This window comes from Uranotaenia lowii, chromosome 1, assembly GCF_029784155.1.
Source record: "Uranotaenia lowii strain MFRU-FL chromosome 1, ASM2978415v1, whole genome shotgun sequence".
NCBI classification, from domain to species: domain Eukaryota; kingdom Metazoa; phylum Arthropoda; class Insecta; order Diptera; family Culicidae; genus Uranotaenia; species Uranotaenia lowii.
Window position 1 is genome coordinate 35,636,184 of NC_073691.1, and position 24,255 is coordinate 35,660,438.

General features: G+C 37.8%; 1 protein-coding gene across 2 annotated transcripts in view; it reads left to right on the plus strand.

Annotated features, from left to right (window-relative positions):
- Window positions 1–24,255, plus strand: part of LOC129751351 (transient receptor potential protein) — a 44,566-nt gene that overhangs the window by 15,312 nt on the left and 4,999 nt on the right. The window contains exons 7-14 of one of the 2 annotated variants that reach the window (XM_055746800.1): window positions 4,819–5,053; window positions 5,118–5,270; window positions 5,336–5,481; window positions 5,553–6,113; window positions 15,665–15,838; window positions 15,947–16,169; window positions 16,693–16,867; window positions 16,930–17,275. In XM_055746800.1, coding sequence (XP_055602775.1) covers window positions 4,819–5,053; window positions 5,118–5,270; window positions 5,336–5,481; window positions 5,553–6,113; window positions 15,665–15,838; window positions 15,947–16,169; window positions 16,693–16,867; window positions 16,930–17,275 — 2,013 coding nt within the window. The remainder of the gene's footprint in view (window positions 1–4,818; window positions 5,054–5,117; window positions 5,271–5,335; window positions 5,482–5,552; window positions 6,114–15,664; window positions 15,839–15,946; window positions 16,170–16,692; window positions 16,868–16,929; window positions 17,276–24,255) is intronic. The other variant, XM_055746807.1, reaches the window with a different exon arrangement.

Consider the following 24,255-nt stretch of genomic DNA (forward strand, 5'->3'; position numbering starts at 1 on the left):
TTGTGTCCAAGAAAGCTGAAGTTAGAAACTATACGTTGCTTGCAAAGATGAATATTTCTAAAATTTCTTAAGATCATGGCCACAAAAAATGCAAAAAGTTAAACGGTACTTTCCAATCAATGAACCATCACAATTGTTCAAGTTACACCAGATAACCTTTGAAAAGAAGATTGAAAGTTGAAGTAATTTGGCACGTTTTTGCATTTTTAGATTGCCAAAATGCGAAAATCAGAATAATCGTAGAATTTTTAAAAACGACTGTTTTTCGTCAGCTTGCTATTTCTCAGATTTTCTAAGTCTTAAATTCAACTTTGCACTGGATTTTGAGAATATGTTTAAACGCATAATTACCGCAATAAATTCCTATTCCACAGAACCGTTATTTCATACTAATTCTAGTCGTGTTACTACATAACCGCTGCAATACCTGACAAAAAAATGGTAAATAAAAATGTGACATACTTTTTGAACATTCATATATCAGCGCGAAATACCGCTAGCAGCTGCTTGTAAGTTTTCAAAAGTGGGTGGAAATGAACGACCAAAACATCCAAATTATAGGCAAGGTTGCCAAAAAAAAAAATCTGTGTTTTCGCAAAACAGAATTCAAAGACTTTCTGTGATTGATTCAAGAAATTCTGTGATGGAAAAAACCATAATTTTACTAAAAAATCATTACACGTTGGGTCTTTTCAGCATTTCACGTGAGCAAAAGTAAGTAAAATTATTAATTTGATCATGATTTTCCAAAACAAAGAAAAAAAATCTCTTTTTATGTTTTCAAAAAAATTATGGTTTTGGTAAAATTTACAACATTTCAAAAATCTGTGGAATCTGTGAATATTTACAAAATTTTGACACAGATTTTGTGATGAGAATTTGCTCCAAATTCTGTGAAATTGTCGATTATTCTGTGATTTCGGCAACCTTGATCGTAGGGTGTGTCGTATCAGTATTAATGCAATTAAGTGCATACGTTGGCAAAATTGCGGTGAATCCGTGCACTCATGGTGGAATTTCTACATAAACATGCATATTTTTATCAGCTTTTGTGCCCTGGCGTTAAAAAGTTTTAAAATATATTATCACTTAGTTAAATGAAAAATTAATAACTGATGGATTGAGAAACCAATATGTAAAACAAAAATTGATTTTATATCTATTCACTATCCCTCATTGAATCAATGCTTCAGATTTTGTCAAGTTATTCTTGTTTCAGATCTATAACGATTTAAACGAAAATATTCTACAATTTATTGAAAATTTGAAATATAAATACATTTTTTAAATTATTGATATGAAAGATTCTAATCTATTTTAAAACTTCGTTAAATTTTGCAGCTATGCGCTTTTGTTTATGCTTCAAAAAGTATCTTAAAATTATTAAAGTTAGAAGTTTTTTGCAATAGCAATTTTTTTTAAGAATGAAAAAAAAAATTTAAAAAAAATTAAACTATCAGAAACTTTTCTGCTCAGAAGTCAAAGTAAATCATTAAGTTGAAACCTTTGCTTTAAAATTTTGATAATATATAACTTTTTTTGCCAAAAACAAGGCTGCACGAAAGTTCTGAAATGAATATTCCTTGTCCAAAAATAACCTGATGACCTGATAGAAGCGCCCCCAAATAAGTTATCAATTGTTTTTGCATCTCTGAAAAATTTTAACACCCTAAGAGGAATTTGTAATGAGACATTAAATAGCACCATTTCGAGAACACTATTTGACTGATTTCAAGAAAAACATTATGAAGCCTTATGATACACAAAATCATCTTTTTTTTACATCGATGCTTTATAATTTCGGTGAAAATTTGGTACAAATACTTAAGTTCAAACATTATTTTTGTAATACATCGCAATAATTGTCAAAACTCATGCTTTTTGGGACTCATCGCTATGCAAGTCATTTTTCAGCTCGAGATATTTATTGTTAAAGAAACCTGCCCTAATGCAGGTAAATCAAGCGAATAGTTAAAAATTTGTTCTTTTGCAAGCCAAAAGAAAAAAAAATATGTTCATTGTTTCGTGTATATTAAATGAACTTCAAATAAGACCCGATATATTGCGAGTAAACTCTTACTAAAATTTTATTGAACGTTTCTCCGTCTTAAGACTTTGATCAAAGTGTGAAAAAATGTATTGAATGCATTAAACCTCTTCTAAATAAGCCATCTTTCACTTACAATTTCACGAAGACTTGTGTGCAGGTATCAAAAATAAACTTCTGTAAAGACTAATCCGGAGCAAAAATTTGCAACAATAAGTTAATTGAAATTCTCTTTTATGAAAAAAAAAAAATATTTGAAGGTTTAATCAATATCATTGAAGTAGTTAGGTTGATAAATTTTCCTTAAAACCATGTCATTTTACTTTCGAAAGCAATGTTAGGCCTGCTATGAATGCAGAATATATTTCTTTGTTTTTCTTTTAATTTGCAAGTTCATCATTGCTTCATTTCAAAAGCGATTGATTTTAAAACCTAGCAGAGCCATTTGACAAAAACAAGAGGTGATAAACAAAATCTGAGAGAATTTTAGACGCCAAATTCTTCCAAAAACAGACCAAAACATTAGAAAGGACAACTGTACAAAAGAGGAAAAATTCACATTTCCTGGAAAAATGGCATTGTTCGTCAAGTTTCCCCTTTATTATAGTTTTGATTTCTCATTTTATTTGATTATCAATATCATATTTTAAATTAAAATAACTGACTAGGAATGAAATAAGCACCTCTAGGTGGGACAATATGAGCACCTTCGTGAGTCTGGGAAGTGGAACATTACCCACCAAACGGAGCTCTTGAAAAAATGGTTTTGTGTTAAGGATATACTCAGTTTGCACCACAAAGTGACTGTTTTTCGACTATTGCGACACACACATTTTGCATTTGCAAAATGGATATTCCAATAACAATATCTACTTTTTCCTTGATCTGCCAGAAATCAAATGAACTTCTTCAATGTTTGAACACGCCACTCTTATTGTAACAAAAAAAAAATTTTAAACCATGAAAACTGTCTAAGATCCTGCAAAAATTGTGGGTAAAAATATTAAAATCGCCTCATTAAAACATTTAAATTTGTTTTCAGTCATATCTCAGCTTCTTACGACATGTCATATTAAACTGAACGGATTTGAAATCATTTTTGTTTTTCCCAAACCCTGGGTTTTTGGTTCAAAACTCATCCTTGATTTTTTGCAGAATTTTGAAGAAACTTTTATATGAGTAAATTTGAGCTTCTAGGGTTTTATGGGAAAATTGAATAATTTGAACTGAATAATCAACATAATTTTTGTTTCTACTGTGAAACCGAGCCCAGGTATTTCCTTTACATTATACGCATTATTAAAAAGAATTGCACAAAATTATGAAAATTCCATAAAAAATTCTGGCATTACTGAAGATCATTTCTGAGCTTTCGATAGATTAGAAAAAAAAATTTCATCAAAATTTTCATTTTTCACCGATAGTGAAAATTAAATAAATTTTTGTATTTTACTTTTCTAAGATGTCAAAATGACTCACGGTATCGGAGAACTTTGCAAAGTTGTATGTAAGAAGTGAAATATTAATTAGAAACACTTGTACAAATCTTGCTCATGGTTTTCGTGCAAGTTAAGAATTTCTCTAACGGAAATTTACCACTGAACAACTAAGTCGAGAACCGTGACTTCGTTTCTAATTTGGCAAAAAGTTATTTACTGTTTAACACGGTCATGTATTTTGGCTTTGAAATACAATAAATTTGATTGACATCATTGCTGGTGATTGGAGAAGTTTTGCATGAAAAGTACTCATGCAATGCCTCGCTAGGTGCTTAGCAGTGATGCCAATTGAATTTATTGTTTTTCAATGCCAAAAGACATGCCACTGTTAAACAGATTTTTTTTTCTTATAATAAACGAAGTTACGGGCTTCAACAAAGTTGTTCAGAGGAAAATTTCCGTTAAAGAATTTATAAATTTGCACAAAACCCATCAGCATGCTCCGATCCACAGAAGAAACACAAATGGTGTTGAAATTCCAGTACAAAATATTCAGTTTTCCCATACAAACCTAAAAATTCAAATTACTTATCTAAAAGTCACTCAAAAATTCTGCAAAGAAATTATTGATGAGTTTTGAACCCCAAAGAAGCTTTTGAGACCAAAGATTTTGAAAAATTCAAAAATGACCTCAAATAAACTCAGTCTAATGTCATATTGCATATCATACGAATGAATTCGAAAGTTCATTATCAAAATCATCTTCGTGTGCATTTGGCTAAAGTATATGTTTACTTTTGAAATGAAAAGTTAATTTTCTTAAATTTATTTTTATGGAATTATTTCATCGGCTATATCGGTGAAATTTTAAATTCTTTCAGAAATAATGTTTAAAAACTGAAAATTCATAGACAGATACAAGATTAGAATAAGGTGAATGATGTTGAAAATGAGCGGAAGGGTAATTTTAATTTGAAAAACTTTCATCCCATTTCATCTTTTTGTTCTTCACGGGCCAAACCGATGTAGCGGTTATTACGCATTAATACACAATCATGGATCTAATGCAGTTTCTTTCAAAATTTGAAAACACATCCTTTTTAATGAGAAGAATGATGACCGATTGAGAATACGTTATATTTTTAGAACCCTACACTTCTTGTGAAAATTAATAATTTTTATCCTTGGATAGTGCTACGAGGCCACTCCTTGTGAAAATTATTCAAGGCCCGTTCTTGAGTCCATTTTTAAGGTCATATTTTATTTTGAAAAAAATACAAATTTTAACACATGCTTGTTTTTTTCACATTAATTTATGCTCTAATATTTCAGTTCGTGGCCCATCCAAACGTGCAGCAGCTGCTGGCAGCGATCTGGTACGAAGGACTTCCGGGTTTCCGGCGGAAATCCCCTGTGGGCCAGATCATGCAGGTCGCAAAATTGGGGGCAATGTTTCCCATCTACAGCATGATCTACATGATCGCACCGAACTCGGAAATGGGCCAATTCATGAAGAAACCGTTCGTCAAATTTATCGTCCATTCGGCCAGTTATGCGTTCTTTTTGAGTGAGTTTATTCATGTTTTGGGATCAGTTTGTATGTTTTATTGATTTTTTTTTCAATCTGCCAGTGCTTTTGGGTGGAGCTTCTCAAAGGGTGGAATACGTCGCGATTGAATGGTTTGGACCGGATTGGATGCAGGAAATTCTAGCGGAATGGAAACGAAAAGAGCGTGGATCACTGCCGGGAATGTTTGAGTGTTTGGTGATACTGTACATCATAAGTAAGATTGACTGACAGAATTCTCTTTTTTCCTAAGATCAGAATAAATTATTACGTTTTCAACAGGTTTGATATGGCACGAAATCAAATCGCTCTGGAATGACGGTCTTATGGAATACGTAACGGATCTCTGGAACATTGTGGACTTCATCTCTAACTCGTTCTACATAGCGTGGATCAGTTTGAGGTTTACCTCCTGGTTTACTGTTTGGGTAAGCTGGACTCCTAGTGAGACCTTAATGAGACTTAACCTTAAAGCCGATTTGTTTCTTCTTCAAACTAGCGCGACGCCAGAGCTGGACTCAATCCCTGGTATCCCAGGGAGCAGTGGGACCCATTTGATCCGATGCTACTCTCTGAAGGTGCCTTTGCAGCCGGAATGATCTTCTCTTTCCTAAAACTAGTTCACATATTCTCGATAAATCCTCACTTGGGACCACTTCAAGTTTCATTGGGCCGTATGATCATCGACATCATCAAGTTTTTCTTCATCTACACCTTGGTTCTGTTCGCATTCGGATGTGGTCTCAATCAATTGCTTTGGTACTACGCAGTCCTGGAGAAAAATAAGTGCTATCATCTGCCGTCGGGATTGCCGGATTTTGAGAATCATGAAAAAGCTTGTGCCATCTGGCGACGGTTTGCCAACTTGTTTGAAACTTCGCAATCCCTTTTTTGGGCATCGTTCGGGTTGGTGGATTTGATGGCGTTCGAGCTGGCTGGCATCAAGAGTTTTACCCGGTTTTGGGCCCTGCTGATGTTTGGATCATACAGTGTCATCAACATTATCGTGCTGCTGAACATGTTGATCGCTATGATGAGCAACAGTTATCAGATTATTTCGGTAAGTATCTACGATTACACGGTGAAATTGATAAAAACTATCGGTTAATCGTTGAAAACAAGGCATTGGGGCTTATTCTGCAACTCAAGTGACGTGACTCACGAAATTTCACCACTTCGTCCCGACTCCAGAAATTGATTCAGGAAAAAAATGGGTATCGATGAGCGCTGAAGACTAATAGTAGCTCATCTGAACGAAAATTTCGAGGCTAGAGAGGCCATTCAAGCCAGCAAAACTATATCAAACTTCCTAAGTCATGTCACTCGAGTCGCAGAATAAGCCCCATTGTGGATAAGGTGGGGTAAAAGTGCGATTTGTCAAAGCTCTGGCGAAGGTTGGTGATGATTAGGACTGAATACATCCAGTCATAATTTTATTTCGTTAGCTGATCCCGTAAGAACTCCGTTTTGCATTAACTTTAACTATGTGATAGGAGATGTCTTTTCACGACGATATTGAATAGAATATTAAAAAGTGTTTATGAACTGCTTGTCACGAATTAAAAATACCCGAGCTTTCTTCTGTTCGGATTCATATTGACGAATATATTGCTAAATCAATCAACAGTTAATATGAATGACCTCTTATTCTGTCGACTGATACCAAATTTGAAATTAAGTACAGACCGTCTGACCTGTAAAGCTCCCGCTCATGAATTCTCATCTCCATCCGTGCTATGTAACACAATTATTGTAAAAACATTAAAAAATTAACATGGACGACCCCTTTTTCTGTCGTCTGATTTTAAATATTAAATAATCCAGGAATCGATGTTCCGTTTTGTCAACTCCCGTCTATATATTTCGTCTCCGACCCTTTTCCTGTCGGCTGTTTCAAAGCTTGAAATCAGGAATCGATTTTTCGTCCTGCAAAACTCTCGTGTATGCATAACATCGAATTTCTTGCAAAAACATTGAATAAAAAGGTAGGGATCACCCCTATTGATGAATCTTTGTTCAACATTTTACAGCATGTGATGTAGAACTCTCATGAGCAAATTTTGAATAAAATGCGATGCATAATCACGCCAATATCGCGAAAACAGTGAACAATTAGTAAGAACGACCTTTTTTCTACCTTCCATCCTGAATATGACATCTGAAATCGAATGTCTGTTCTTCAAAAATCTGGTGGACACAATCCGACAAAAAATTACGTCAATATCGCAAAAAAAAATATTTGTCTTGTATGGACGACCCCCTTTAGAAGGGATCATCCGAAAATCTGAAAACATTTTTTTATTTTTCCTAATGAGCATCAATGCCAAATTTCAGCTCTCTTGCTCTTTAGACGGCGGAGTCTATGGAGGACGAACAAACAAACAAAGAAATTGCTTTTTTTATATATATAGATATAGATGAAAGTGTTCCTAAATGCGCTCAGCGGATTAAATGTTCCTAAGACCGTTTGACAAAATGGCTGACAAGACATCATTTCTAATAAATTGATTTTGAGAATGATATTCTTTGCATACAAGGCAAGAAAGAATTTTACGAATTTACTAACTCAAAAAAAAAAATAGAAACTCATACAATGTTTTGATACTTTTTTATGTAATATTTTGATTTTTCAAAATTATACATAAAAAAGCTCAAAACAAAAACTTGGCTGGTTTTTGTTTTTTATTCAAATGAACTTAAAAAGTAGAACAAATTTAAGCTTTTATGAAGGTTTCATAATGATAAGGAAGTGGATTGAGATATTTTTTTTTGTACCACCATCATGTTTTTAAAATGCCTTTATCCGAAAATAACAGGTTAAATGGCATAAATGTATGATTTTCATCATTTAAATTTTGAATCTTAGCTCTAATTAACATCTCAAGATAGAATTAAAGATATCAAAACAGATTTGATAAAGTTTTTCTTATGGATGACCTCCATAATATGTCAATCCTAACTTTTATTTTATTCCATAAAATAAAAAAAAAAAAGAAATAGATTATTATAAAACTTCAAATGGTCGGATGAAAGTTATCAGTTTCTAGCAATTTTTAATGAAATTATACTGAAATATTGCCAGAAAAACAGAAATTTTGCCGAAAACGCAAATAGACGCATTTAGCACGTACGGTTTGAGGTTTGGCATTTCGGAAACAGTTATAATGAAATCGTTTTCTCGAGAACTGCAGGACATTTCAATCTAAAACTACTACAATTTTTAGAAAACAGATGCCTGCTCATGTGTATGTATCTTCCGTACACATATTCGATGATTACAGCAGAATTCCTCATAATAGGCACGTATAGCCTGCATCTTCCCTTCGAAAAATGATGTAAAGTTAATTTTAAGCTAGATTGTGTAATACTTTAAATAACAGTAAATATGTTTAATCAATATAGATTCTTGTTTTCAATAGAAATGTGGATGTGTTCCTTTTATTGTTTTCGACTACGTTTAAATGCTGAAAAAAAAAATACATTGATTTGGCAAAAGTATGTTTCGATAACCAGCTAAACATTCTCACTTCTGCTAATTAAAATCTGTTGAGCTGATCTTCGTTTTTTTTTTAAACAATTGCAAAGTTTTTTAATAATAGGAAAGCACTAAGGTTGTGCTTTAACCCCACCATATTCTAATCAAAATTCTTAGCTTTGGAATAAACATTTAAAAATAGTCTTATGCTAAATTTGTTAAATTATTAGAATACAGTAAGATTTTTTTTACACTGATGAACGTACGGCGTAAAAAAACCGTGCAAAGAAAACCGTTTAAAAAAAACCATATTAATTCCCGAAAACCGTGTAAAAAAGACCATTCAAATTCTGCAGCTCTGAAGTTCTGACACTTCAGACCTGAGACCTGAGACCTGAGACTTAAGACTTGAGATCTGAGACTTGAGAATGAAGACTAGAGACATACGACTTCATGTCTGAGATGTCTCATGTCTCAGGTCTCAAGTCTCAGGTCTCAGGTCTCAGTTCTCAGGTCTCATGTATCATGTTCTTAGTCTCAATGCTAAGATTTTCCCAACTTCAAAAAGATTCTAAGTTCCTTTGAAAAGGACTTACAATATTTTCTCTCAAAAACCGTGTTAATTCGCGAAACCCGTGTAAAAAACCGTGTGAATTCCCGAAACCGGGTAAAAAAAGCCGTGTAAAAAACCGCGTAAAAAAACCTTGGTGTATTCAAGAAATTGTGTAAACTTGGATTTTTTTCATATTTTTTATTCGTGTTTATCTTCAAATGTTCAATGTATAATAACTCGAATTTTCCGTTCTGTTATATTGGGATTGTAATGCAATTTTGTTGCAAACAATGTTTTGTCAAATTTATCCCAATTCATTTTTTTTGCCTAATTTTTTATTGTCAATTTTGTATGCGAGCCTGCCTGTTTTTGATAAGTAGGGCATTTGAAAGTATTATAAAACACACCCCTAGCAACCAAAAGTCACATATTTTCTTGAATGAAGGCATTGAAAGTTACATATTGGCTTACAAAGAGAATCAACTGCCCAATTCCCTTTAGTGAACTTTAAGTACTCATTAATGAACTTCAAAGTTGCAAAAGTGATTAATATGTACGTTGTATGTGGCTTGTTTTTCCCAATTCCCATGAGTGAACTATATGTACTCATTAACGAACTTGAAAGTTGCTAAAGTGATCTATACGTACGTTATACGGGACTTAAGTCACATAAAGGGCACAAAAGAGCTCAAAACGGGAATTGATTAGTCTCATAAAGGGCACAAAAGAGCTCAAAACGGGAATTGATAAGTCACAAAAAGTGCGTTGAAGTGCTTTCAAAATCAAATCACCACTTCGAGTTTTAGTTTCAGTCAGAACAACATCTAGGCGTGGACTTGTGGTAGCGTGTTCGATTCTCACCACGAAGGTCGGGGTTCGATCCCCAAGCCGGGCAAGTTTTTTTTTTCAATTTGTAATTTAGTAATTGAGTGACCATTCTGATGCTACATATGTAGGAAATGTAGGAAAAAAGCAATTGAGCAATTTGTCGAGTTTGGAAAATGGCGACACCGGTACAGAACACAGTAAATAATCAAGAGAGGGTGATATGAACCGAAGCCAAGAATTCAGTTGAGATCGAGAGAGATTTTTTGCTCATTTTGCGATTTTTTAGAAGCTGAATTAGGAGGCCGCTGGAAGCTGAATAGAAGATCATTAAGACTTGTTTTGAAATTTGAAAGTATCAAAGAGAACTTAAATTTTGAGCTGCATAGAAAGTACTTCATATCAAAGATGAGGCTGAGTAAGCGTTTTTGTACCTGTTTTATAGGACTTTTGGCTGCTTGGGATCCAGGTCTTGAATAAGGCTAAACACTAAATTTCACGTTGAGTGGTTTAAATGTTCCGAAAACTGTTCGAATTGTGTCATATTTGTATTAATTTTTCACGGGCTCCCATCTCACACTCTCCTTTGAAGAATTTTAAAAATCATCTCCGACCCCACAAACTCTTACATACTAAATTTCACATTGATCGGTACAGTATTTTTCGAGTCTATAGAGATCAGAATGTAATAAAAAGTACACTTTCTTTGGGTTGCTGGTGTAAGCATTTTTAAGTTGCCAGTCCTCATATCCTTGTAAGATGTACGACATAGTGTTAAGATAACGGATTCTCTTCAAGGAAACATCGAGTTTCATTGAGATTCAATTTTTTGTGTTCGTATGAAAAAAAAAACAAAAATTCATCTAATATTGCAAGGCAATTGTCGAGCAGATGATGATGAAAAATGGTAAGACAATTCGGGATACACGTTTTAATGCGTCCAGATTTAAGATGAATTATGCTTTATTTAAAGGATCTTATGGTGATGACATGCAGCTCAACAACGGGTTGAATGTGCCTTTTCATAGTTACGTTAACTGTTACCTGTCAAACTTTTGCAAATAAAACGAGATTTTTAAGACGAACAAAAACGAGATTCTCCAGCTTCAGTTGACACTTTCCTGAGCGAAGCATGGAAGTTTTTTGTAAAGGATAGACTTCAGCTGGAGTTCACAATCAAAACGGACAAACAAAGTGAATTTTCCTCGTTTATCGAGATCAGTTAACGAAAATTGATTGGCTTGAGATGATATGAAATTAATGCCTGAGTCACAAGTAGCGGAACTAATGTCACGTGATTCAATATTAACCTTCCAAAGCTGCTTGCTAAATATCCGTTTGGGGTAGTTTTGACCTGAAGTTAGGTATAAGGCGTTCCCCTAGTCGCAAAAGTTTTTTTTTTGTGATGGTCCCGCAGGCCCAATTGGGTCCTTCCTCCACCCCATACGCTTCTTTAGAAGTGGGAGGGACAGTTTATCTTATGGATAATTTTGTTTGCATTATTTTATCTAATTCTGTACGATTTGTTTGTCTAACTCCCGCGTATGTCCATCACCGTACAATTTTATATCTGGTATTTCGCCAGATCTTCATCACAAGCATATGATCCTTTTTAGGATTAGTCGTTATTTCAAATTGTCTGTTTAACTTGTTGTATTGTCAGTTTCTTGAAAATGTTTATGTTTGAACTGTCTTTGATATTCTGCGGCAGGCTGTTAAACATTTTTAGACCGTTGTAGAAAACTGATCGTTTTGTCATTTCCTTTCTCGTATTCGGTAATCTGAAATCGTGGGCTCTTCTCGTATTGTAGTTATGTACATCGTTGCCGTACTGCAGACCGTCCATTAAGTAAGCCGGTAACATTCTGTTCTTCATTTTATATATAAAAATCAAACTGTTATACGCAATTCTCTGTTTCACTGACAACCATTGAAGTATGTCGAGCATCAATGTACTTGGTGTGTATCGATTACATCGTATCACCACTCGCATGATCTTATTTTGAATTCTTTGTAGGCGCTTTGTTTGTGTGTCAGATGCATGCAGTAAAATTGTAGCGCAATAGTCGAAGTGTGGCATGATAACAGATTTAACGTAAATTATTTTCGACCAGAAAGTCATATATCTACTTACTCTACAAAGTACACCATATTTCACGGCAATCTTTTTGATTGTGTAGTCTATATGAGCTATAAAATTCAATTTTTCATCGACTTGTACTCCTAGGTATTTCACTTGACGAACCCTTTCGATCTCACAACCGTCGATTAATAACTTAGGGCTTACTCCTATTTTGCGATTTCCAATAATCATCCAGTTGGTTTTATCAAGATTTAGACATAATTTTCTGTGTTTCAAAAAATCTGCAATATTTTTCAAATCAGAATTTGCTTTTTGTACAACGATATCTAGGTCATTTTCACTCCAATAGGAGACGAAATCATCTGCAAATAGCTTGAGACGGCCGTGATTTAAGCACATTTTCATGTCATTGATGTACAATATAAATAACAAGGGACCCAATACACTTCCTTGGGGAACTCCAAGGTTATTTTCTCTGTATCGCGAGTAAGATGAACCATATTTTGTTCGTTGCATTCTATTCTCCAAATAATTTTTGAACCAGCTTAGAACCGTACCATTGATGCCAATTTTTACCAACACTTCTAACAGCAGTAACCGATCAATAGTTTCGAATGCTCTCTTGAAGTCTAGAAACACAGCCACTATGTAGTTTCCGTTTTCAATGTTAATCTTCCAATTTCGAAGTATTAAGTTAACAGCAGATTCAGTTGAATGCTGCTTCCTTAATCCAGACTGTTCAGCAATCAATATGTCTTCACACTCAATAAAGCGTAAGAATTGCTGTTTTACAGCTAATTCTAGCACCTTTTCTTGAATTTCTAACATGTTTATAGGACGATAAAACGTCGCCTCTTGTGCATTTTTCTGTTTTTCAATTGGAACTACAGTAGAACACTTCCACGTTTTAGGTATTATTCCTAACTGCAGACTCGTGTTTATAACATTTCTCAACGGGTTGGCTAATACCAGCAACGAATCCTTAAAAATTTTTAGGGAGACATTTTCGATACCAGCTGTGGGTTTCATATCGTTTACTATTTCGTCAAAATCTTGACTACTTATTGTTTCGAATGTGTGAAATTCTCCACTGTTGTACATACTCTGATCCACGTAGCCATTAGAGCTTGCCGGGATGCTGTTATGAATTTCCATGACGCTATCAATAAAGAAGTCATTGAACTTCTCAGCTATTTCTTTTTCGTCTTTGACTTCAACTCCGTTGAATGAGACCGAATCTGTCCTGGTACTATTTGACTTCATCAACCTTTTTATTGTTTTCCACAATTGTTTCCCATTAGATTTGTTTCTCTCCAGCTCATCTTGGATAGATTGGTTTTTAGCTTCTTTTATTTTTCGCGAATATTCGTTTCTCACAACTTTGTACTTATGCCAACTCCTTGAACATTTTGTTCTTAAAAATTGTTTGTAAAGTTTGTCTCTACGTCTTTTGATTTCAACTAGGCTTCTGGAGTACCATTTAGTACCACGTTCAGTACCATTAAGTACCAATTTTTTACGAACAAGTGCATTAACACTATCTTTCAATAAAACATCGATACGTCTTACCAACTCATTAAAGTCAGCGCATTCCACTGTTGGCAAACCTGCCTCAAGAAGCTGTTGAAACACAATGTTGTTATACTGACTCCAATCATTCACAATCTGATGGATCATAGGTAGACCATCCTTAGTACCAAATCCAACTTCAATATTTATCGTCTCATGATCTGACACCCGAAAATCAGGAACGATCTTCGCCTCAGCTCTCTCCACATTTGTGAACACCAAATCTATCCTAGAGCTGCTGGATACCGTGATGCGAGTGTCTTCCATAACAATTTGTCGAAAACCATATGCCTCCATGACACGTTTCAGATCAAAAGTTGATAGATTTTGGCTGTTTTAAATTCATTATGTTGGTAATGTATTCAAATTTTTTATATTTTGAAATTGAGTCGATATGTTCCACTAAGTTATTATTTAAAAATGTTTCTTATATCTGACAGCTTTCCTTTCCTTTCAAGTGTTTAAATGATTTTTAACTTTGTTAACGATACATCTATTTGACGATGGGGATCTAATGGATGTTTTGACCACCATAACCGATCTTCCATTTGAAAAAAAAACTCTTTATAAAAAGAAAAGATAACCCGTTTGGCTTCGCTTCGCTGTATCTCATATTTCAATGGACCGATGGTTCTAAACTATTTTTTTTTTCTCATTAATTTGATTAACATTTTCAGAGAACATACTTGGTCTCTCCGAAATCTCAGTCCTGCAGTATATTGGAATGGTTTTTAACAGCTTTGGATGGTCTAAAAAAGACTAACAACTGAGTGAATGTGCGTTTTTATCGAGATAAAAATATTCGAAATCGGAGGATGCTAATACATTTTTTAAGATTAAGAGTCTTCTCAGCAAACATTTATGTAGCTATATTCTTATGCTGTTTTGATGTACGTTTTGAATATATTATAGCATTTACATACCTACCTAAGTGGAGGCAATATACAAACATAAATATAATTTATATCTAAAGCGGCGAAATCTACATCAAATGGGCGATAAATCCGATACCTTACTCGTATCTATGGGAAGAATGCAAGGGGCAGGAAGATTTTGCTCTCATAGCCTTTAAATAGTTGCTAGTGACAATATTTTCCAGTTCTTTCATTAGTCTTACTGGTCTCATTTCACATCTGATTTTTAGCCATCTGGATACACTGCTGTTTTCAGAGAGAATATGACGATGGTTTTCTCACTTGAAGCTCTCGTTTCACAATTTACATACAGGGTGGGCTTTTTATCATATCTGATTTAAACTGACTTCAGACGGCATTTTATACGATATTTACACTGTACATTTGGAATTGCGATTTGCAACACAACAACAATTTCCGGTTCTCAAGTTTATCCCTGCGAAACAATAAACTTTACTTTAGCCACTATTTTTTGTATAATTAAACTTTGGACTTAGTTTCTTTTCTTTATTTTTTTTTTTTGTGATGGTCCCACAGGTCTATTTGGGTCCTTCCTCCACCCCATACGCATCTTTTGGAGTGGGAGGAGTGGGAGTCTCCCATAAATGGCGCTTTTATACACACTAAGGTCTTTTTTACGCGGTTTGATTTTGATCAGTTTTTCTAACACGGCTTATTTTTACGCGGTTTTTTGGCATGGATATGATTCTTCTTCACGGCTCTCGCGAATCTACACCTTTTTTGAGCGAAAATATTCCTATACGTTAACGACGGAATTCATACCGCGTAAAAAAAACCTTAATTAATTTTCTGAAAATATTTACTTGACTATCATTAATAAGTCTTCTTATGTATGATAGTGACAGTAACATTTAATTTGCACTCCTAATATTCATCTTCGAACTCTACTTCGTGTTACAGGTTTGTGTTGATAACTATATGGTATGTTTTCTCAAAATTTGGAAACATTTTTCTATCCCACTGCTCTTTATCCAGAAGTATTGAATTACAGAAAAGTTCGGTCGTCTAATCATTCTTAGATAAATGTGAAGTTCCTCATGTAACTGAAGAATTTTCTTCAAATTTACGTATCTGAAGTTAAATAAAATAGATGTAAATAAATTTTTCAAGAGTAAAATGCATTTCTTATTTTAACAAAATCTCAAACACCATTGTCTTCCCTTCCAAATAGGAACGTTCCGACAGTGAGTGGAAATTCGCCCGATCCCGACTCTGGATGAGTTATTTCGAAGATGGTGACACCCTGCCGCCACCCTTCAATCTGGTCCCATCGGTCAAAAACTTCTACAAACTGTGCGGCCTATGCAAATGTGACAAAGATAAACGGTCAACAACGAGCTTCATCGTAAGTGAATCAATAAAAAAAGATTCCCAATTTTGGGTTTTGGATCCGGTTCCGGATCCAAAGTTGGTTCTGGTTCCCAATTGAATTTATACTTTTTCTTTCGGACAGAAACGGAACCGGGATAAAGCCCAAAGGCGGCATGAGAATGTGATGAAACTGCTGGTCCGTCGTTATGTCACTGCGGAGCAAAGAAAGCGAGACGATTTCGGTATCACCGAGGACGATGTGATGGAGATCCGACAGGACATCAGCACCCTGCGCTACGAGCTGATCGATATCCTGCACCAGAACGGGATGCAAACACCCCGCCTCAATCCGAACGACGCTTCAAGTGGGTGTCAGTATAGCCAGCGGGCACTCATTTGTCATTTCCCCTTGCTCCCTCGTTTTAATTCTTTCCGGGTTTAGGGGTTGGAATTGTCCTATTTTAGTTTTTTAACTATAAAATGAATATTTTGCAGATTGTACAAATGTGGGTGTATTGTGTGTATAGTTTGAAAACACAAATCTAGAATGGCCTAGCGAATCGCACCTAGCAGTGTTTCGTTTTCAGTGTTTTAACCATTCTATGTTCCATCAAATTGAAATGTTTGTAATCAGATTCAAATTTGATTTAATTTTTTTTTTAATTTATTAACGAAATTTTGAACGTGAATTTCAAAGCAAAGCTTTGAGTCACCCTTACTGATACTCTTAAAAAAATTAACAAAAAATTTGATGATTATGCAGTAAGTACAATCATCTTCCTTACTCACAGATCATCCGTTCGTCGCACTAGGTAGCACAATTTGCTTGTTCTTAACTTCTTAGAAATATGAGTTTTAAACTAAATTCTGTACTGTATCCCTTATTAGTCGCTGGCAAAAAGGGTCGCGTCATGGAGCGGCGCATCCTGAAGGACTTCCAGATCGGTTTTGTCGAGGGACTGCTTAATGAAACGTTCCAAAATGCAGCGGATCGAGCCGTAACGCCGGATGTTTTCAGTACCATTGCCAAAGCCATCGGAGCCAAAACCGGAAGCAAAAAGAAGTATCAATTTTTGAGGGCAAATTTCATGAAGCTGCCTAACGAACTGTTTCTTATACTTACAGGAAGCCTGAGGATTGGAACGCTCTGGTTCGCAAGAGTACGGTGGCTCGTGATCCGATTGGTAACTCAACGGAGGCCATCATGCGTCGTAGCCGGCAGAGTTTGAGGAAACAGATCATCGACTCTGCTAATCAGGGTCTGGAGATGAACACCGACAATCTGGTTGAGTTTAATCCGAAGCTTTCGGAGGTAACGCCGGTTACTCGAGTGGCCTACGTCAAGTTTATGACCACCAAGTTGAAAAAAGACCTGAAGGAGACGAGTCCAGTTGATGAGGCTGGGTTCGAGACCGAGCGGAGAACCTCGGTTAAGAGGGGTTCCATAAAGAAACTGGTGGAGAAGATTGAAGTGAGTATTGATTGATAATGGATAATAGTCTACTACCCGTAATATTGCATAGGTATTTTAGTTTCAAAGACGTACTGAAGGTCAGGCACAGGCAGGGCTTACAAAACTTATTTGTATCTTACTATAAGAATTGCAAGAGGCTCGTTATATATGTAGCTCAGTTGGAAAGTCAGTTTGCCTGCTAAGCAGAAGTCCACGAGTTCGACTCCAAAAGTGATCATCAAACACAGCACTCTTAAAGTGCACCACCTGAAAAATTCTTCTGTATCGCTTTAAGTGCTTTATCAGTCTACTTGGCTACATTTTCGTCACAAAATCACAGGGTTTTCCATCCTGCTCAGCTAGAACCCAAACTCTTTGGAGTCTCAACTTACTTTGTTGAAGATGCTGTTGAATGCCAAGACTTGTGAGTTTGTCGATTTCGCAGCTAAATTCGAATAGTTTTACTTCTTTCAAATTCCTAATGCTTTGGATCAGAAGAATAGACCTATTGATCCTATCCAACCTGTACCATGGCTGTTTGGAGTCAACATTTGGTTCATTCTGGGGTGCATAAGCGTTGAGGGTCTTTCAATGGATGGATGAGTAACTGATATTTTTTGTGGCCCCCGCTACCTTAGAATTTCTAGAATTTTCTTTAGATCCTTCACCAACATGAGGATCTTTGTTGCCAGCCGAGACTAATTTCATGTCCTTTGTTTACTTGTCTTTCCCTTCTTTGATGCGTTCGCCACAAAATCCCCAGGCATTTTCTTCCAAAGAATAAGAATTAATAAAAGGTGATACGGTCAAAATTTGGTCACTATCAACTTGACGTATTTCTTTCAATTTTGCATTTAAAAAACCTGAACACCCCTCATTTTGAAAGTGTGTGTGTGTATGTGTAGAATGTTGCTTCTATTTTGATTTTGGAATTCACTCTTCAGTTGTCAAAATGTCGTCCAAGGAAGAAGAGCAGAGTGTCAAAATTTTTCTCGCGCATCGCGAAAATCCGAGCTACTCGCACGCAAAGCTGGAAAAATCGCTAAAAATTACAATATCTCCGCAATAAAAAAAAGGAGAAACCGAATCATAAACGAAGAGATGTGTTTTTTGTTTCGATTGGTTAGATAAGAAAATTATTAAAATTAAAAAATATAGTGAAATGATTTATGTCATCTTTCCGTTTTGATTAAAAAAGTTTATTTATTTGTGGGTTTTATTCGTTGTTCGTATATCCGTAACTTTGAAGTTTTGTTATTCACTCTGGTGCAAAATCATAACGCAAATATTAGCCTTGAAGCTCTACAGAAGTTCCTCATGGAACCGAAATGTTCGTAACAAGTTCAGCATGGAACCAAAGAGTTCGCAAGAAGTACTGACTTACTTACTTACTTACTTACTTAATGATCCCGCGCCGATCCTCCGTGTCGTAACCGGTGGTCTTATTGTTCTATATTCTTTTCAATTTCTATAAACTTTTTTTTCTTCACCAGTCACAAAACCATAATTCCGTTCGCTTCTTCAATCTCGATCAAACTGATTTTCTTAACCTTCCAAACAAGTTAATATACTCAATCTATCTTTTATTTAATTATTTTAATTACACTCACTATTTATTTATAGTGTTATTTTAAATTAATATTTGCAAAACTTATTTCAAGAAATTCTTTTTAACATTTTTGTTATGGGTAAATAATACCCAATTGTTGAGGATTCAGGGGGTAGCTTACTGGGTTCAATTAGATCGGAGGCTTTACCATTTGCTGCCTTCGCAGCAATCAACAGCAACAGCAGCGGGTGCACCTCGGGTCGGTCAATCGATTAGCGCTGATGGTTGGTTGGCTCGCAGCTTCTCCACTGCCGACGGGTCGGGAGGAAAGAATTGTTGCACTCGATTGTTTTAGTCCACACGCAATTCACGGCACAATAAACGCTGATCAGGTTTTCGGATGCGTTTAGAAACACAAAATAGACGACCGATTTACAAATAAAACACCACTTTATTACTTCTACAACTCGACCGACGGTACAAAACAATCAACGAGCACGGAGCTGATGTTGCCACTTCGAGATTTTATTTTAACTGGTTTATGTTGTGTTGTTGTTGCTTTCATCAGCTGGTTGGTGAGTTACCGTGTCAAAACAATTCATTCGGTAACTCACTGTTATGTTGTTTCTTCACTAGGGTTGTTCAAGTTTTTTATCTTTTACAATTATTGAAAATAATTAATGGTAATTTCACACACATATAAACTATAGGTTTGGTCACAAACATTCCGGCCACCTTGAAATGGCACGGACATTTCAACACTCGCTTCGGTATGATTGGGGAGCCTTCATCGGTTTCCTTCGTCTTCGACTACGTGGACCAACAGGACGCATGATGGCACCAGGGGAAGCAGGAGGAGCGATTGGAACTGGGCGGTACGGACACCATCTGGAGCTTTGTTTTCTGTGGAACAAAGAGGATCCCAGTAGACCAACAAACATACAAATAAAGGATTGGAACCGCAATCACCTGGTGCTTATGGTTGTCATACAGGAGCTAACTTAGAGTGTAGCTCTACTCATATAAGCTGCGACCACCGACTACTGCTTTCAATCAGCCGGTGCTAGGAGTATTCGATGGGAAAGGATGTCCACCACACGAAGCCGGAAACGATGAAGTGCGACCACACTTGGAGCGTTGATTTCTGCGGAGCAAGAAGGAACCCAGTAGCCCAACAAACAAAATATGGGGATATTTGGAATCGCAATCACCTGATTTTCAAAATTGATGTACAGGAGCTAACTTAGAGTGTAGCTCTACTCATTCAGGCTGCAATCTGCGACTACTGGTTCTGGGAGGTCCGCAATATACAGGCGGAGATGACGAAAACGTAACACCATCTGGAGCTTGGTTCTGGGAATCAAAAGGGAACCCAGTAGACCAACAAACAAGGTATAAAAATTTTGGAACCGCAATCACCTGATCAATGAAATTCTGTGCAGGAGCTGTCTTAGAGTGCAGCTCTACTCAATGCGTTTTTCCAGGAACTGCGGTGACCGGTTCTCCAATGGTTGACACGTTCATCAGCAGGATCACCTTCGGTCTGCTTCGGAAACACTTGTGGCATTCATGGAATGTGCGGCGCACTAGATTGCGTCCTCCAATAATCCAATGGTTTTGACGGATCGTGGGGAGCATTAGTTGTGGGCCGACGTGAAGTAAATTCCCATGATAATACTTCGCCAACAGATTTAATAGCGGATGTTTCACGAACAGAACAATTCGAATAATTCCATTTGAATTCAGTTTGGTGCGGATGTACTTCAACTGCGATGAAGATGGAGGGCGACTGTTCGATGCAAGGGTGACTAACTTCTCAGGAAGACTCTGTTTCTGGGCAAGACGACACAGAACGAAGGCTGCTTCTTTCAAATCGGCGGTGGTTAGCGCTAGGAATGGATCACTTTTCGACTTCCGTACATCAGCTTTCAACAAGCGGAAGTATCGCAGGCAGTGAGCGATGAGGCGCCTTAGTTTCTGGTAACTGGAGTACAATCGGAAGATACGATTCGTTGAACTCGTTTGGACGGCTGACAACTCGAGAGCACGGTTGGCGTTGGCATTGGCATTGACAGTGACATTGGCGGAGAACACGTAGCGAGGAACTTGGATCGTAGCGGTTGTATCTTGCGTGCTGTGAAACTCCTTCCAATCAGCTTGGTACGACGCTCGAAGCGCTTCAGGAACATTGGATGCCCATTTCTCGAGTGGAAAACCGACTGAAGCAGGTAGAGCGGATGCTTCTCGGCGGAGTTGAACGGAGGATTCGACATCTTCAGCACCAGTTAAACAGTCGTCAACGTAGAAGCCGTTCTTGAAAACTGGGGCGGCAACAGGAAAACGATTGACCTCATCTTCAGCGAGGCGTTGTAATGTGCGAGTGGCCAAAAATGGTACTGAAGCGAAACCGTACGTCACAGTCTGCAGCTCAAACGTTGCGAGAGGCTCTTCGGGACTTTGGCGCCAGAGAATTCGTTGATACGTACAGTCGTCTAGGTGCAGTTGTATTTGGCGGTACATCTTCTCAATGTCGGCTACGAGTGCGATTGGATGGGTTCGGAAGCGCATAATGGTCAACAGTAGATCGTCCTGGATAGTAGGTCCCACCAACTGCATATCGTTGATGGAGTAATCGGTTGATGTCTTGCACGAAGCGTCAAAAACAACACGGACCTTGGTGCTTGTGCTTGACTCCTTGAAGACTGGATGATGTGGTAGATAGCAGTGGGGGACAGAGTCGTCTACTGGATCGGTCAACTTGTTCATGTGGCCCAAACGTTCGTAGTCGGCCATGAAACAAACGTAGGCTTCTCGAGTGGCAGGATCTCGCTTAAGTCTTCTCTCTAGACTTCGGAAGCGGCGCTCATCGACGGATCTGGATTCTTCAACACGTACCTGGGGATCACTAGTGAGTGGCAATCTAATAACGAAACGACCGGACGAATCGCGAGTGGTGGTAGCACTGAACACTTCTTCACACTTTATTTCTTCAGCTGACAGAGCTTGGGACGGCAACAGAGATTCGAGTTCCCAGAACCTTTCGATGGATTGTTCTAGGTCTCGATCGATGGTCGTAAGATGGCATAACCGGGGTGTTACGGAGGAATTTATCGGAGCCGATCCGGATACAGCCCATCCAAAAACAGTCTCCACTAAAGTCGGCATCTCATTGCCGAGGGAAATCTTGCTGCCGCCGTGAAGTTCATGGTACACTTCTCCGCCAACGATGAGGTCAATGTCCGCAGGAATGAAAAAATGTGGATCAGCCAGGTCAACGTCGGGAATTTTCCAAGCAGCAACATCAATTCTCACTGTCGGTAGGCAAACTGTTGGCCTTTTGAGGATAAGGAAATCTAGCTTCGTGGCGTACTTTGTTACGGTTGAGCGAATCTTCGCTGTTAACTGGCGCTTGATCTGCTTGGATGATTCACCAATCCCTGAAACAGCAATGTCAACGGTAGAACGGCGGAGATCGAGAGTGTTGGCCAACTTCTCCGTCATGAAGCTGCACATACTAGCGGAATCCAGTAGCGCTCGCGCCGGAATTTCCTTCCCCGTACTGTCAACCACCAAAAGCATCACTGTTTCTAGCAAAACTGTACTTTTTGATGCCTGAACAGTCATACAGACTTGTTGGCTCGAAGTTGATGGTTGCGGATCTGCATCTGGAGGAGCGGTACTGCGCTGCGGAGCTGGTAGGGGTGAATTCGACAATAACGACGTTGGTTCCGGTAGCGAATTGAAAAAGGTGGTCTTGATTGCATCGTGGAGGAGAGAGTGATGCTTACCATTGCAGAAACGACAAGTGTGTCGAGAGGAACAGGTTCTTGCTAAATGTCCAAAATTGAAACAATTCCAACACAAACGGTGCGATGTGACAACTTGACGACGGTTGTTTGGAGAGAAACTGGCGAATTTCCTACAGCGAAATAGATGGTGTCGTTCGGAACATACTACGCACACGGGTAAATCGGGTTTTGGATCAGACGCAACAGGATTGGCCACTAATCGAAACGCCTTCTTCGGTTGGGATCCCGTCATCCTCGCTGGAATAGTTTGCAGGTTGCGCTGTTCTTCTGAGACGATCGTCTTCAGCATCATCGCTCGAGAGTACAGAAAGTCGATCAGCTCTTGATACGTGATGTCTCTCAAATCACTTGTTTTCTCCTCCCAGGCTCGAAGTGTCGTTGGATCCAGCTTGTAGCACAGTAGATTCACTAGCGGAGTATCCCAGTAACCTACCGGCTCACCCAGTTTAGCCATGGCCTTCACATGGCGATCAAAGTCATCCGTCAAGGTATGAAGATCCTTTGAAGATTCCTCTCTCAAAGGTTGGAGGTCATACATTGCCCTGAAGAGCTGTCGTTTCAAGTACCGCTGGTTATCATACCTCTTCATCAACGCTTCCCAAGTGATGAGATAACTGTCAGCCTCAACGTTTACGGACTCGAAAGGTTTTTTGGCTTCGCCTTCCAAGCTCTGTAGCAGGTACTGCAACTTTGCAACCGCTGGAACATCTGGATTCGAGTGCACCATGGACTTGAACGTGTCTCGGAACGACAACCATCGCGAAAAATCACCATCGAACCTCGGCAAATCTATTTTGGGCAGGCGTAGATGAAACATAGCTGTGCTGGCTTGAACAGTCGGCTCTGCTGATGTAGAACTGCTCAACCTTTCCGGGATATTGTTCAACAGGAATGCTTTCACCTCACAAAACCTTTCCTCGATGGTCGATCTCTCAGCCAAACGCATTTCAAGCCGATCTGGTCCATCCCACTTCTCGATGACGGTTTGCGTTTTCTGGAACTGGTCGTAGATCCGATCAACTAGATCTTGTCGAACTTGAAGCCGCCCAACATCTCGATCCACGTTGAATTCCCTCGTAAATCTTTCAACATCCGATAGATTTGTCAGAATGGCCTTGCGACGAATGATGGCATCCTCCACTCTTTCGTCTGACTTGGTTTTCGGCATGTTGAAATACACTGACACTTGCTACCACCACTGTACGATAACGAAAACACAGCACAAAAAACGAAAACGAAATCCTTCCCGAACCGATGTACTGGTTTTTAACACGACGGCGGAAGTGTAAACCAATCGAACGATTAAATCCTTCCCGTCGCGGATTTACACTTCTACGCGACGAAGAATGATACAAATCGTACGATTCAATCCTTCCCGTCGCGGTGTATCAATCTTAACACGAAACGAAACCGAGAATTGTGTGTTAAAATCGACGAAAAAATCCTTCCCGACGCGACACACAATTCTTTCGCGAAGACTGCCACCCACTCACACCCAATCGCATATAATATTAATCAATATTGCCAATATATAAGCCTCAGGTGCATAAGGACTGAATTTGCCAGAAGAATTCCAAGTCCAAAACTTTTTCGCCAAAAATCAATCAAATCCACTTTCCCAATTTTTGCTGACCGGTGTA